Source organism: Penaeus monodon, chromosome 5 (assembly GCF_015228065.2).
Source record: "Penaeus monodon isolate SGIC_2016 chromosome 5, NSTDA_Pmon_1, whole genome shotgun sequence".
In the NCBI taxonomy this organism is placed as follows: Eukaryota; Metazoa; Arthropoda; class Malacostraca; order Decapoda; family Penaeidae; genus Penaeus; species Penaeus monodon.
Window position 1 is genome coordinate 50,337,038 of NC_051390.1, and position 14,575 is coordinate 50,351,612.

At 34.6% G+C, this 14,575-nt stretch overlaps 1 protein-coding gene across 1 annotated transcript in view; it reads right to left on the bottom strand.

The window, feature by feature from the left end:
• Positions 1-2,399: 2,399 nt before the first annotated feature.
• Positions 2,400-14,575, bottom strand: part of LOC119573259 (golgin subfamily A member 2-like) — a gene marked incomplete in the record, with an annotated part of 35,781 nt that continues 23,605 nt past the window's right edge. Inside the window, 11 exon segments of the mRNA XM_037920401.1 lie at positions 2,400-5,269; positions 5,867-5,969; positions 7,633-7,760; positions 8,216-8,377; positions 8,694-8,882; positions 9,095-9,233; positions 9,511-9,715; positions 11,832-11,938; positions 12,050-12,268; positions 12,897-13,097; positions 13,246-13,440. Of these exon segments, the coding sequence (XP_037776329.1) occupies positions 4,959-5,269; positions 5,867-5,969; positions 7,633-7,760; positions 8,216-8,377; positions 8,694-8,882; positions 9,095-9,233; positions 9,511-9,715; positions 11,832-11,938; positions 12,050-12,268; positions 12,897-13,097; positions 13,246-13,440 (1,959 nt within the window).

The following is a 14,575-nucleotide window of genomic DNA, read 5'->3' on the forward strand; positions in this document are numbered from 1 at the left end:
AACCTACCGTTAAAAAAAAAAGCATATGTAATTAGTTTGATGATTAAAGTCAACCATATCATTGTGCATGTCAAAAAAAAAAAAATTATAAATACAAAATAACTGTATTAGAGGTAAACCTGTATTAAAAAGAAAGAATCTAAGGATTGCTAGCTGTATATAACAAATATAACATAAGAAATAATCTGAATACAAAGAACATTTACAATTTCATATAGTCTTTGTATTACCGTAAAAAAGTTTCAGAAACGTTGATTCCATATCTGATATTTTTTTCTGCTGATTGCCCTCTTAATACATTATAAAAAAAAGATAAATAAATGTGGAGAAGCTCCAAATCTTAAACATTTTAAGGCCTCACCAGATTCAGAGGGAGTCAGTTGAATTATAGATGTAGTCATGTGCCACTCAACACATCCTACACTTCCACATTTGTATACATCCACTACATTTGACTCAAATGCACAACATACACGTACACTAATCGGCAGATAAAGACGTTTACATTTCAACGAAACAATTTTTTTTTTTTTAAATAAAATCCAAATAGAGGTCAGTAGTTTTAATAGATAAATTGGATAAAAAGACCATAGTAAAAAAATAATAATTTAGTTGCTTGCTGTAAATATATTTCTTTATCATTTGTACTCCAATCTTCAGGGCTTTTTGTTTAGAACCCCTGTACATACAAAATCCGACTCTCTGCCAAGATTTATTGATGAGTGACATTAGCGGCCGATAGTCCAGCATCGTTGAAATATGTGCTAAAAACTCCTTAGTAATCCATCCGATATTTTACTTAAAAACAAAGCTTTTTGTTTTCATACCCTGTGTTCTAAGTGGATATGAAAATGATTATTAATCTTATTTTAAAGACACTGCTGAAAATAAAATTTTAAGGCTGAAGTTATCACAAAGGTCTTCTGTGCTTCAGAGCATGTTGTTTATCACATCCTGGATCTGTGATATTCTACCGATTTTTTTTTATCCTCATTTTTCAGGAGACATCCGGGACATGGTTTTTCCCACCATTATCGACTTAGAAATCTCTCTCTTTCTGGTACTTCATACATACAGGCTGCTAAGAGTAACGGTATGTTACGTAGTAATTCTTTAAAAGTGTCATTGAAAACAAACACAAACACACGTACTCATTCAAATCACTCGTTTAATCGCTCACTGACTGACTCACACACAGGCAGACACACCCCTACACAGACACACACACACACACACACACACACACACACACACACACACACACACACACACACACACACACACACACACACACACACACACACACACACACACACACACACACACACACACACACACTCAAACGCAAACACACAGACATTAATAATCTCCATCAATTGATCCGTAGGCTTCGCGCAAATGACGTAATATTTCATTGATCGAGTCAGAGGGAGGAGAAGACGCTCACGAGTGGCGTTGGCTCCTCCCTCCCATGCATTCATGCACACTGGCATACTCAACTGGCTGCTCCCGTAGCACCTGACTTAATTTCATTTATTGTGATTGTTTTTATTATTATTATTCCTGAAACTAGCTGCTAGTGTCAGTTTTATTGTTTATTTTTATTTCTGTTTTTAGTTATTTCTTATTTTTTTTAGGAAGAGTTCCTGTGACATATATTCTAAAATATACTAGGAAATTAAATCCTATATTTTTTCTCTGCACTGAGAATAAAGATGGCCTACATAACCAATACACGAATTAACAGTCTAAAAAATCTTTTTCTTTAAAAACTGAAAAGTATAAACGAGAATGTCTAATCAGCTCATATATAAAAACATTAACAGAGTGGCTATTATTAAATCACCCTGTCATATTGTTACCTATGATTTTGTGTATACTATATGATACTGTCATTTTCCATAGGCATAGTTATAAACATTCAATTGCCGAATACAGTTGACTGCTGATTCCTGACCAAGAGAGCTCAGGCGAAAGGTTGAGAAAAGTAAACAATCCCAACTGTTAGTAAATAGTTTGGGGCTGCACTAAAATTATTTACCAAATATTATTTTCAGTCATACCTTTACTTATCTTTAAGTATACTCTTAGCAATCAGTAAGTAATCTTACATTTTAGCCACTATAAATTATAAAAAAAATGATAATATGCCGGACTGACAGTTACCCCAATACAAATATCTAGTAGCAATGAATGATGAATCTGTCTAAGTTTTAAAGTTAATGTTGGAAAACTCATATTGAAATTTCCAAGTAAAGGACTGACCATGGCCCTTTTCCTAAAGATTATACCTATATCATTCTGTGCATATTTTCAGAATAATGGTATCTATGGGAGTACTTTTAGATTATACAATACAGCAAAAAATCACTTATGAGCATTTCAACAATACACAAATAGCATGTTCATAAGTCTTTATTAAAAATATTACATTCTATGAATAAATATAAAGAATTTATAGCCCGTCATCAAATGACAGAAACATCACGAGCACCTTCTTGAAAACTGATGTCATATTCTTTAAGAAATGCAATATCTATAATTCATTGTAAATAATAATAATAATATTAACAGAAATTTACTGCATAGTGTTCCTTCTAAACATGTTCTGATCGGTAACAGTAAAATCTAAAATGAAGTGGGCAAGCCTCAACAGTACAAAAAAAGAAATGCACCCAATGCCAGAGGAGACCTGTGAAATCAGCAAGGATACTTGATGTTTTTTCATCCTACAGTTACCAGGTGATATCAAATAAATGCTACACAAATAAATACGAAATATAAATAGCATCAAATGTAATGAGGAAAAAAATACTAAGAGAAAAATGAAAAAGAGAAGATACTTCTGCATTAGAATGATTACAATGACAATGGTGATGAATTAAATCAGCAGTTCTTATAATAGTATAGAAGTAGTTCCATTATAAAGGATAGGGTAGGGCATACAACATCATGATATAAGCTGTTACTAAGGAATGAAATGGTAGATTTTGATGCCGAATTATGTCAGTACCAATAAATATGCTTCCCTTTTTTCTAAGTATATACTCTAACAAATATTTCTCCTATGAAAAATACATAAAAAATCCAAATAAAATAAGCAGTACACACAAGATGATGAACAGTAACAAGACAAACTACAGAAAAAACAACAACAAAAAACAAATTAAGAATCTTGAGTGTGCTTTCATTACAACTGCTACCAAAAAGGGCACCTTTCCCTGTGTTGCAAATCATCTCTTTGAACCCTTGTCATACAATGCTCTTCTGCTGTAGTCAAATTCCTCCTGTAAAAAAATCTACAAAACATAGCTTACTCTTTCTGGAGGGGAACGGAGTAAATAACCAACATAAGAGGACTATAATGGCAGTGACAAGGTATAACCAGAAAAAGGACTCGAGCATACTGAAGGGGGATGCTATGCTTTTCCAAGGCACCAAAATATTTAATACAAACACTTAAATCTTTCTTACAAAACTGCATTCTATCTGCCATCTACAAGTTGACATGTGGCAATAACATAAAAAAAATTATATATATATATGATGTCTGGTGCTTGCCTGCACATTGTATACAATACAATGGTAACAAGTAACAACATTACAACAACAGATATCTTCAGTAGACAATACAACACACATCATACCAGATGTTGAATTACAAAAGGGCACAGGAATAAAACACTTAGAAATCATACTCTCAGTCACTGATACACACAGCTGTAAAAAATTGAATTGTGAGGAAAGGGACTTCAGAGCAATAACACTTGTTAACAATACAGGCTCACTGTCTCATAAGCTTTAACAAAATGTGTTTGTTATACAAGTCTACTTTCTACCACAATATCCACAATCAAAAAATGGAAACCAAGCTTTTGTCTCTAGTTTTTTATTAGGGGAATATAATTTCTATCTTTATTAATGTTATTATAATCTGTAAGAAAAGTTTATAAATGGTCTACAATCTAGTTTATGTTAACAGTAAGTATATTATTACAATATTGTTGTGAGGAAGATTTAGTAATATATGTAAAAAAATCCCTTTCAAATATTAGCAGTAGATAAAATTAATAAATAATAATAATAATAATAATAATAATAATAATAATAATAAAAAACATTTTTAATGGAGCTATTGAGCAAGACAATGAATGTCTATAAACCTGGCATGAAAACAATTTTCTCTAGAGGATCAAGACTATCACAGTCTATGAGTTTTACATTTACCTATTAATTATCCTATGCAATTGCAGTGCTCCCCTTTCTCAAAACATGGAGAACAGCTGAATATTTGTGAAACCACCACAAACAGTGACAGTGCTTTTACTATTGAACTTGTTAACTGCTCACTACTTAACAGCCTCCTATCCTTTTGGATCTTCCTTCTTTAATATTTTCCACAGCCTTGTTTATATTCATTAGTAGGGAAATCACTATCCTCATTTGAGATGCCTTTATATGTCCCACCACACAATATGTGTATTCCTGCATTCTTTAATATATCACTGAAGAAGAAGCTAAATATAATCTGCAATTACAAGATATTTTGCTTTGAATTATGCTGATACAGGTAATAACAATTCATACAAATGTACTTTAATAAATCTGCACACTCAAGAAATCTTTGGAGTTAAGTACCATAATTACCATGTACTCCTTACTGTACTTCACTATTTTCAAATAGCCTTGAGACATCTTTCAAACTTCCTGATTCCTTATTATTATTATTTTTTTTTACAGTAGTTGCTTTCATGTCAGTAATTCCACATGAAAGCAAGTATCGGAGTGTATGCAACAATTTAACTGCCACCTTCACAGGACAAATACCACTGAATGATGAACTTCCTTGATCAAGTTTCAATCAGAGACCTCATTCAAAATCCCATTCTTGGACCCTTGATAATTTCATTATGTTGGACTGAATTTTCCCATCACAGGCAATGATCAATTTCCCAACCTTACACTGTAATCAATTTACCAGAGCACAAAGGACATGGGTGGAACTTCTGCAAGCCACAGTGCTCAACTTGGCTTGTGGCTTCCATCTCGTTGAGGAGGTCCAGAATTCTCTGCACTGTTGGGCTCTTTTTCTCTGCTGAGAGATTCTGGTCTTTCATACTCTTGTTAGGGCTTGGGGTCTTTTCCAAGCCACTATTGGTTGTGCTAGTTTCCTTGCAGGTCTCATTTTGCTTCTCGACTTCTGTGGCCTCTTCTGCTGCTTCAATACCTTTGGTCTTTATGTCACCATTGACATTTTCCTCATTCTTTTCTGTTGGGCAAGTTGGAAAAATTGATGTATCTGTTCTTATTATTTGAGTTACTAAATAAGGAGAGGAGAGAGAGAGAGAGAGAGAGAGAGAGAGAGAGAGAGAGAGAGAGAGAGAGAGAGAGAGAGAGAGAGAGAGAGAGAGAGAGAGAGAGAGAGAGAGAGAGAGAGAGAGAGAGAGAGAGAGGGAGAGAGAGAGAGAGAGAGAGAGAGAGAGAGAGAGAAGAGAGAGAGAGAGAGAGAGAGAGAGAGAGAGAGAGAGAGAGAGAGAGAGAGAGAGAGAGAGAGAGAATTGGGGGAGTTGGGTTTTTCCTTTGAAATTTACTTGACTACCCCTAAAAAAACGTATAATTCAAACATAATCTTATTACCATGAAACCAACCCTTGATATCAATGATGAAGAGCAAGAAGAGTGCTGATAAAATAGCATAAAAATTAATTTACACAATAGACCTTTTTTTTTATGTATGAATTGATCGACATCTCAACAACCATAAATTAATGTTTATTCCAAATATTCTCATAATTCAAGCCTATCTTCAAATGTAAATGATCCACATAATAACCACTTATAAAAATCTGAAAGAAGTTTTTCATACCTATGTTTTTGGCATCAGACTGTGATTCGTTGATCACCTTCTCCATCTTTACCACATTAGGATGGTTTGGACCCTTTTCTTGTACTAGTGTTGACATTAGCTCCTGCAAAACAAACCAATTACAATGGTCATGGGCTTGGAGTATTGCAAAATATAAATAAATCTGCAGGGTCTATGGGACTGAAGCCAAATGGAAACTTTATATTAATTACAATGGTCATGGGCTTGGAGTATTGCAAAATATAAATAAATCTGCAGGGTCTATGGGACTGAGAGAAGCCAAATGGAAACTTGATATTAATTTTCTCTGTTACCACACTACATTCACATGTAAAGCAAAGAATGTTTTTATGCTCCAAATTGTATAGCTCTAATTCAGCACTGTACACCATTTGCACTAAATGACAATGACCTTGAATGGAAATCATGTTTAGGACATTTTCCAGGCAAGAACTACTGTTTTTCTGAGAAAGCTTCATGCTGTTTATGTTTTCATTTCAACAACAAATTCTTTCAAAGAAGCAATGGTTCAGTATTTTCTATATCTGTAAAGATATGTATTTATCTAGAAATTTGCTGGTCCCTGTTCATAAAACATCAAAAGTGTGCATGGGGTCTCTCAGGTTTATTTTTTATTCAAATTTTGTATGAAATTACAGGAACATTTACCTAAAAAAAAAAAAAAAAAAAAAAAAAAAAAAAAAAAAAAAAAAAAAATGAAATGAAATGAAATGAAATGAAATGTGGCATACCTTGAAACAACCATCCCTAAATAAAATGATACTAAACCCATCATTACCAAAAGATATTGCATGTATGTGCAAGAACACACACACGCATGCTTGCATGCAGGCACTCACATTCACTCACTAACCCATTCACTCATATATACACTTAAGTCATACATTAACTCATACATACATTTACTCATATAAAAACTACATATATACATATTTGCACTCTTTCTCTGAAATATATAACAAGTTTGATACAGCAAGATAGTCAAACATTTTTATGAATAAATTCTAAGTTACTTCTAAAATATTTTCCAAGCATATTTTTATTTCATATCATTTAGGGCTCTACTGTTTTGATAATATCTTGAAAGATAATGGGTGATTAGCTCCAAACAGTACCATAGTTAATTAAATTGTGCATATTTTTCACAGGTATACATACAAAAAACATTAGCTGCACCCATATCCTTTCATCGAAGTAGCAGTATTGACTAATACACTAAATCAAATTAAATGTTTTCCAACACTATTAAAAAAAAGCCATTGTATATAAAAAATAAATGAACAAATGGAATGTATGGGAGGCTTCTACATCTTTCAATCATAACAAAGAAAATGAGATAATTATATAAGATACTGAAAGGAAAAAATATAAGACAACCTCATTTGCAAATTCAGCATCAATGATTAGTTTTGGCTGCTGTTTATCTCTTTTTATATGAAGACAATAATATACACTTTTGATTGTAACAATTATATACTAAGTCCATGAAAATACACTTATTCCAAGAGGACAAATGTAGTAATACTATTCGCCTAGTTTTAAACAACAAAGCTGATGCAACATTTTTTTTTTTTACTATAACACTAGTTTAGTAGTAGCTTACCACTCTTTTCCTATAACCCAAGTCAGATTTCTAACCCCATCCCTTTCTTAACCCTACTATGTCTACCACTATGATTACTTCTACAACTACTACAACAACTACTACTACTAATACTACTTCCACAACCTTTGCTATAGCTCACCTGAAGTGTTGACAATTTGATTTTCATCTCCTCTCTCTCGTGCCTGAGGCTAGATAGCTCCAATTCTCTCTCTCGTGCCTGTTGCTTCATCACCCCCCTTTGGAATTGGTAGATTGTGATATAGTCACCTGTAAGAAAAACACTGTGGTATTTACTTCTGTGATATACTTAAGATGGTCGATGACTGTAATCTGAAAGGACACTGGTATCATGAAATTGTTATTATATGACGTTTTGTTTTGCCCGTTTGTTCTCTGATTTGCATACTAACAGACCATACTACTTTGGTCTTAGTAAAATACTTTTTTTTCTTGAAAGATATTGTTTAACAACAAATGGAATAATCATATAATTCTAAAAATACAAGAAGAAGAAGGAGCAAAAGCAAAGGAAACATCAATAATGGAAGTATAAGAAGAAAATGAAGACAGAAGACAAAGAAAAATCAGTTACATATATGTAAAAAGATAACAAAGATAAAATAATTCACAGAGGAAATAATAAAACACCAGAAAAGGAAGACAGCAGAAAAAAGAGAAGAAGGCTATACTCTGCATGAGTCCTCCTAATTCACTGCCCATACCTATGGCCTCAGTCTCAATCTGCAGCTGCTGTATGATGTGCTCCAGCTTCTGTTTTTCGTCACTCAGCTCAGCCACTTGGTCCATGCTGCGTCCAAATCTTGTCTCCAGGGCTTCATGTGCTTTTTTCAATGTCTGGAATTCTACTGGGTCCACTGTGGTTTCTGTAAAAAAAAAAAAAAAATAATAATAATAATTGGAAGGAAATAACATAATGTAACCATACAGTAGCTATGGTTTGAAAGTCACAGAAAGCCTATTAATGTAAATATCAAGTAAGTTACAATGAAGACCTCCATACAAATAAAAAATTATATGTGAGTACATCTGCCTTTTGTCTTCCCCAAGTACGTATAAATACCCAATTAAGAGTAATTTACGAGATATGGTCTTACAAAGAGGGGTAAAAAAATAAGGGAGGGAAGGAATCACTTACAAATATAAAAACAACAATAAACAGAGTACAACATGCAGACTCACCCGTTCCCAGAGATTTTCCATTACTTTCTGAAGCCATTTGTTTTTCCTCAGAGGCTTTAAGTAGCTGATTATACTTTGATTTCTCTGTTTCAAGTTGAGACCGCAGATTCCCACTCTCAGTCTCAAGCTGCCTTATTTTTTCTGTGAGTGATGCTACTTTCCCTAGTAAACTGCTACCAGTCTCATCATCTGAAATTATATCTTTATCAAATCAAGTGTCAATGGGTACTAATTGATGTACCTCTACAAAAGAAAGAAAGAAAGGGAGAGAGAGAGAGAGAGAGAGAGAGAGAGAGAGAGAGAGAGAGAGAGAGAGAGAGAGAGAGAGAGAGAGAGAGAGAGGAGAGAGAGAGAGAGAGAGAGAGAGAGAGGGGACTGATCATTCCAAAAAGTCAACTCACCCTCAGAGTTATTTTCTTCTGAAACATTTCCGTTTGTGAGATGTACTTCCTTCTGAATTTCTGAAGTATCTTTGGTTTTGGTTTCCTTTAGGAGAGCACAAAGATCTGAATTCTCCTTCTCAAGTTCTTCAATACGGCTCTGTAATTTTCAAATGCATTTATCTTTACTATGATCTTCATTTCTATTTCATTTTTTTTTTTCTTTTGAATATTCACATGAGGGTATGGAGATATAATGTACATGGAAGATATACCTTTAAAATAAAGAAATAAAAAAAAGAAAAAAGAAAAAAGAAATCAACAACAACAAAGAAATTACTTTTTTCTTTTTTTATAAAGTGGTTTCCACTTTAAATAAATTTAACCATACCCTTTTATTTTGAGTCAAGTGTAATAAAAAGTGACTTTCTACTGACCTGTGAAATCCTCTGTTTTTCTTCCTGAGCTGCCAACTGATTTCTCAGTCTCATTATCTCCTCATTCAGGTCTTTAATATCTTCGGCCGCTTGTCCAGTTCCAGATTTGTTCATCTGTTCGCGTGTCAACATCAACTGGTTTCCTAGGGACTCACTGTTTTCTTTCAGCTGGACAATTTCACGGTCTTTCTCTACAGTTTGTTGTCTGTTAGATGATTAAATAAAATACAAAAATAAGGCAAGTTCTAAATATAATCATCTACATGCAGTAAGATCTCTCCCTTTTATCTTGTTCGAGTAGAATCTCAATTTTTTTTTTTTTTTTTTTAACATTTCAAGTACAATTTGAATATCAAAAACAAGAATAAGACCAGATACCAGACATAGAAAGGCCTAATATCTTCATGCTACCAAGAGTCAGCAGATATAGGAAGACTTTACTGGTATAACAAGTATATTAAGATTTATTCAGAGCTTCCTTTCCTTTCATCTCCTCCATCTTTGAAAGATTCCAAACTACTCAAACAGATAAATATAAAAAGAAAATATACTAGTCAAATGACCACACAAAAGAAACCTGCAATGCTGATAACAATTAACATTTCTTCACTTCCACATAACACATCACAATGTACACTGCCACATCCCCTGCACCAATAACTAAGTCTTGGCTGTGATTCAACTGGCACATATTAGCTCTGGCATAATCTCTTTCAACTGGCATCATGAAAAAAATTTACCTTGACATTTCTACCAGCTTCTAGGGTCTTTTGCAAAGTAATAGAAAAAATAAATGGATAAGGAACGAGAAGAGAATAGCTACAGAAATGGCAACTCCTACCATGACATACAGCTACGTATGTGACACCTGGGCCAACATGCAGCTGTGGTCTAGCACAAGTGTCCATAAACATATTGCCAATCTAAGCCTTTATCAATATTACATGTTTGGATAAATACTATTTGGCTCCTTAGGAATGAGAATGATATTTTGTGAACTGTTTGTTGTTATAAAACTATGATATAACATATATGATATTTCCTTGTTTATCTTTATATCAACCCACTGGAGCTGGGTAATTTCTCTGACCATTGTAATTTTGTTTTGTGATTTTTGTTATACACAGATGACTCCAAAAGCCCTTAATCATCAATGAATTAGTAGACCACCTGACTTAGACTTATATCCCATTCTGTAAAGTCTCATTTCTTTCTATTACTATTCATATCACTATTGTTTGAGAGAGAGAAAGAAAGAGAGAGAAAAAAAGACAGCAAAAGAAAAAGAGAGATAGAAAAAGAGAGAGAAAGAAGAAGAGAGAGAGAAAGAGAGGGAGGGAGAGAGAGAGAGAGAGAGAGAGAGAGAGAGAGAGAGAGAGAGAGAGAGAGAGAGAGAGAGAGAGAGAGAGAGAGAGAGAGAGAGAGAGAGAGAGAGAGAGAGAAGAGAAAGAAAGAAAGAAAGAAAGAAAGAAAGAAAGAAAGAAAGAAAGAAGAGAGAAAGAGAAGAGAGAAAGAAAGAGAGAGAGAAAGAAAGAGAGAGAGAAAAAAAGAGAGAAAAAAAAAAAGAGAGAAAAAATGAGAGAGAAAAAAAAGAGAGACAGAAAGAGAGAGAGAGTAGACACAGAAATAGAGCAAGTGGAGACGGCCAATCTACTGTGGTACAGTTATGAATATTTCCTGAATGTATTTCATTAACTGCAGCAATGAAAATTGTCTAGTGGCCAGTAATCCGGGTTGCTGGCACACATTGGCAGTTTCCCTGTTTGTGGCCAGCTTGTTTGGTATTTCACACGCAATATTATGCACCTATTAGCTTATATTTGTAAATGACAAAAAAAGAAGAAAAAGTGCAAGTTTCCCTTCACGTGCTCAGCCAGCAAGGAGTTTAGCAGTATGCCTAATGACCGATCCTGATTTTCCCATTCCTTGAATTAGTGGGAAAATTGTGTTTTTCTTTCTAATATTATTGATATTGATATTGTCATTATTTTTATTGGTATTATGATTATTAAATTATTATTAAAACCTTGGTAACATTAAAGGGAATGAAATAATACAAAAGACACTTTCCAAGAATCAAGGAAAAGGGTAAGCAGGTAAGATAGGTAGGGCTAATTACTGACTCTTTGGTGCCTAAGAACTTGTAGAGCTATCTATGTGTAAATACAAGAAATAAACTTCTATTACAGTGGGTATTCTTGCCATCCGTGCCAATTGGGTTAATAGCAACATCATACCAATGACAATGCTACTAATGGAAATGTAATAATAATAGTAACAATAACAATAATAACATTGATAATAACTTCTTGATGACTTACCTCATATTGGCTATCTGCTCATTCAGTGATGCTATCTCCTGATTGAGGGACTTCTTTACATGCAACTCCTTTTCTAATTTCTCCGTCAACTCAAGTTTTTTGTTACTCTGGAATAATTGCAAAAAGGATGATATCTTTATAACCAACAAATATCCAGTATAAACCATTAAAATTTGTAGTGAGGGAATATTATTAAAGAAACAAGGAAGCACTCTTACCATGATGATGAAACCACTTTGCAGTTCTTCTAACTGTTCCTTCAGCTGCTTATTCTGTGTCAGGGCCCGAGCAGCTGCAACTTTGTCACTCTGCATGGCAGCCAACAGCTGAGATGTATTCACTTCTTCCGTTTTGGTCCGCTCTACCTTCAACTCCATTTCCTCAACTTTATTAGACAGCTGGTCTACTAATTTGGAGAGTTGACTGTTATCATTTGTCTGTAGAAAAAAATCAGTGTTACTAATTTAGAGTGAGAGTGAGAGAGTGAGAGAGAGAGAGAGAGAGAGAGAGAGAGAGAGAGAGAGAGAGAGAGAGAGAGAGAGAGAGAGAGAGAGAGAGAGAGAGAGAGAGAGAGAGAGAGAGAGAGAGAGAGAGAGAGAGTAAGAATAGAAGGAGAAAGAGAATGATAAATTTCCCAGAGCAGTGACTCCTCCCAGCCAATATTCTGGCTAAAGGTAGTAAGCTAACCAGTATGATTTCTTGCAAAGATAGCTGATAGGTACAGGAAACAAGAAACAGGACACTCGGACTTACTACCAAGATACTGATAGTGGTGTCACTGCATTGAAAGGCTAAATCTTGCACAAATTAATATTTGAACATCACATCCTACATGTAGATCTCATCTTCTTTTACTGTCTTAAAAATTAAAAAAAAATTAATGAATCATAATAAAAATGAGATAGGAATCACTAATGCATAATATTTTGAGTGAAACTAGACTATTTCAACACCGTTACTTTGTTTAGGACTAATGATAAAAAAGTATCTTCTACTCTACTGCTCTCCATCAATTAGGTTTACAGACTTTAGATTCTACTACCTGAACTTTCCCAAATGGCATACCATGGCAGTGATTTGGTGCTGCATCTGGTTCTTCTCCTCTTCCAAAGTAGCTACTATCTGCTCATATCTCTCTTTCTCTGCCTTGACCTCCTCTTCACTATATCTTGGGGATGGGTCAGGTTCTTGTGCTCCCTTTAACTTCGCCTGTGTTTCTTCTAGTGCTATAACAGCTGCTTCCTTTTCTGTACTTAACTGATGCACCTGTGTCATCAAGAAAAATATATTAATGGTGAAAGGACACCAATATGCCTTAAATACTAAAAGCAGAAGTAATGTTTAAAAAGAATTTAAGACTGAAATCTGATGCCAATCATTAAGACAAACATAATACACACATAACACATCTAACCTGCTTTTGCAAAGCCTCCATTTGTGATGCCAGCTGAGTGGTGTACTGCTGGTACTGAGCTGCTACATGCGAATGTTCTGTATGAGCCTTCCCTAGTTCTGCCTGACACTCCTGCAACTGCCTTTGGCTCTCCATGTGTGCTGCTTGAACATTTTCAAGCTGGGTTTGAAGGTCATCGCTTGTGCCATCTCTCAACTGAAAGATAAAAAAAATGGTGGTCCTATGTCTGTATACAGGTGAATGAACTTTTCAGTAGCCTGTTTTCACCATTATCTAACCAACTGCCCTTTCCTGTAGTACATACTCCCATTTCCCCATTTCATCTCTCCAAATATCTTCAGTTCATCTTCAACATAAGTTAAATTTTATAGAATAAGCTTTGTTAAGTTTAATCTTTTATGTCATGACCATCACATTACAAAAATAATTGGCTTGAGGGGCAGGTGAACATGATGTCATGGGAAAATCTGGCTGTGGACCGGGTGATATGAACTCGCCATTGTTAATATCACCCTGGTCTTTGGCTGAAGGCCAGGGTCACGGTATAGACTTGCCACAAGTGCACAAACCTTCTGGGAGGGTAATTAGACTTATTTGGCAATTTTGCATTATTCCCATCGATAAACGAGTGTGGAATGTAATGAACCACGACTTTATGGAGGATGCCATTTCCATGTTCGGCATCACATTCCTGGTTCCGTGAGCAGTGGGACAGGTTGTATTACAGAAAATGGAATATTGAGTTTCTTTTTTTTGATGACACAAATAACAAAATGTAAATACACAGACTACCTAGAGAGATGATATAGAAGTCTGCGCAAAGAAAACAGCTTATTATCATCTGGATGATGCAAATAAAATGACAAATATGGACATTGGAAAATGACAAAAAAGTTTAAAATGTTTTTGCATAAAAGGAGAAAATGACATTGCAAAAGAGAGGCACAGAATCTTGTCACTGTATATGAGTGTTCACGTGTGCTCGGCCTACAACCCGAACACCCAGCAAGGCAGCAACTCACATAAGCCTGTATTTTGGGCCATGTGCTTGTGGTGAATCAACTGGATCCAAAGGGTTAACAGTGACACTCCCTGAACATCTCCCAGGTTAAAACCAGCCTCTCAAAGCTTCAAGCAAAACCATTCCAATTACAAATCACATAAGAAGACTGCATATTTGTAATATACTATATTTCCCTTTGGTACACTTCAATTAACCCATAACTGACAGGCATAGCATATATATACACATGCCATGCCCACATGAGTTTACTTTATTAATTGTATTTACACAAAGATGGCTCCACTCGTAGAAAGTCACCAATGAGCT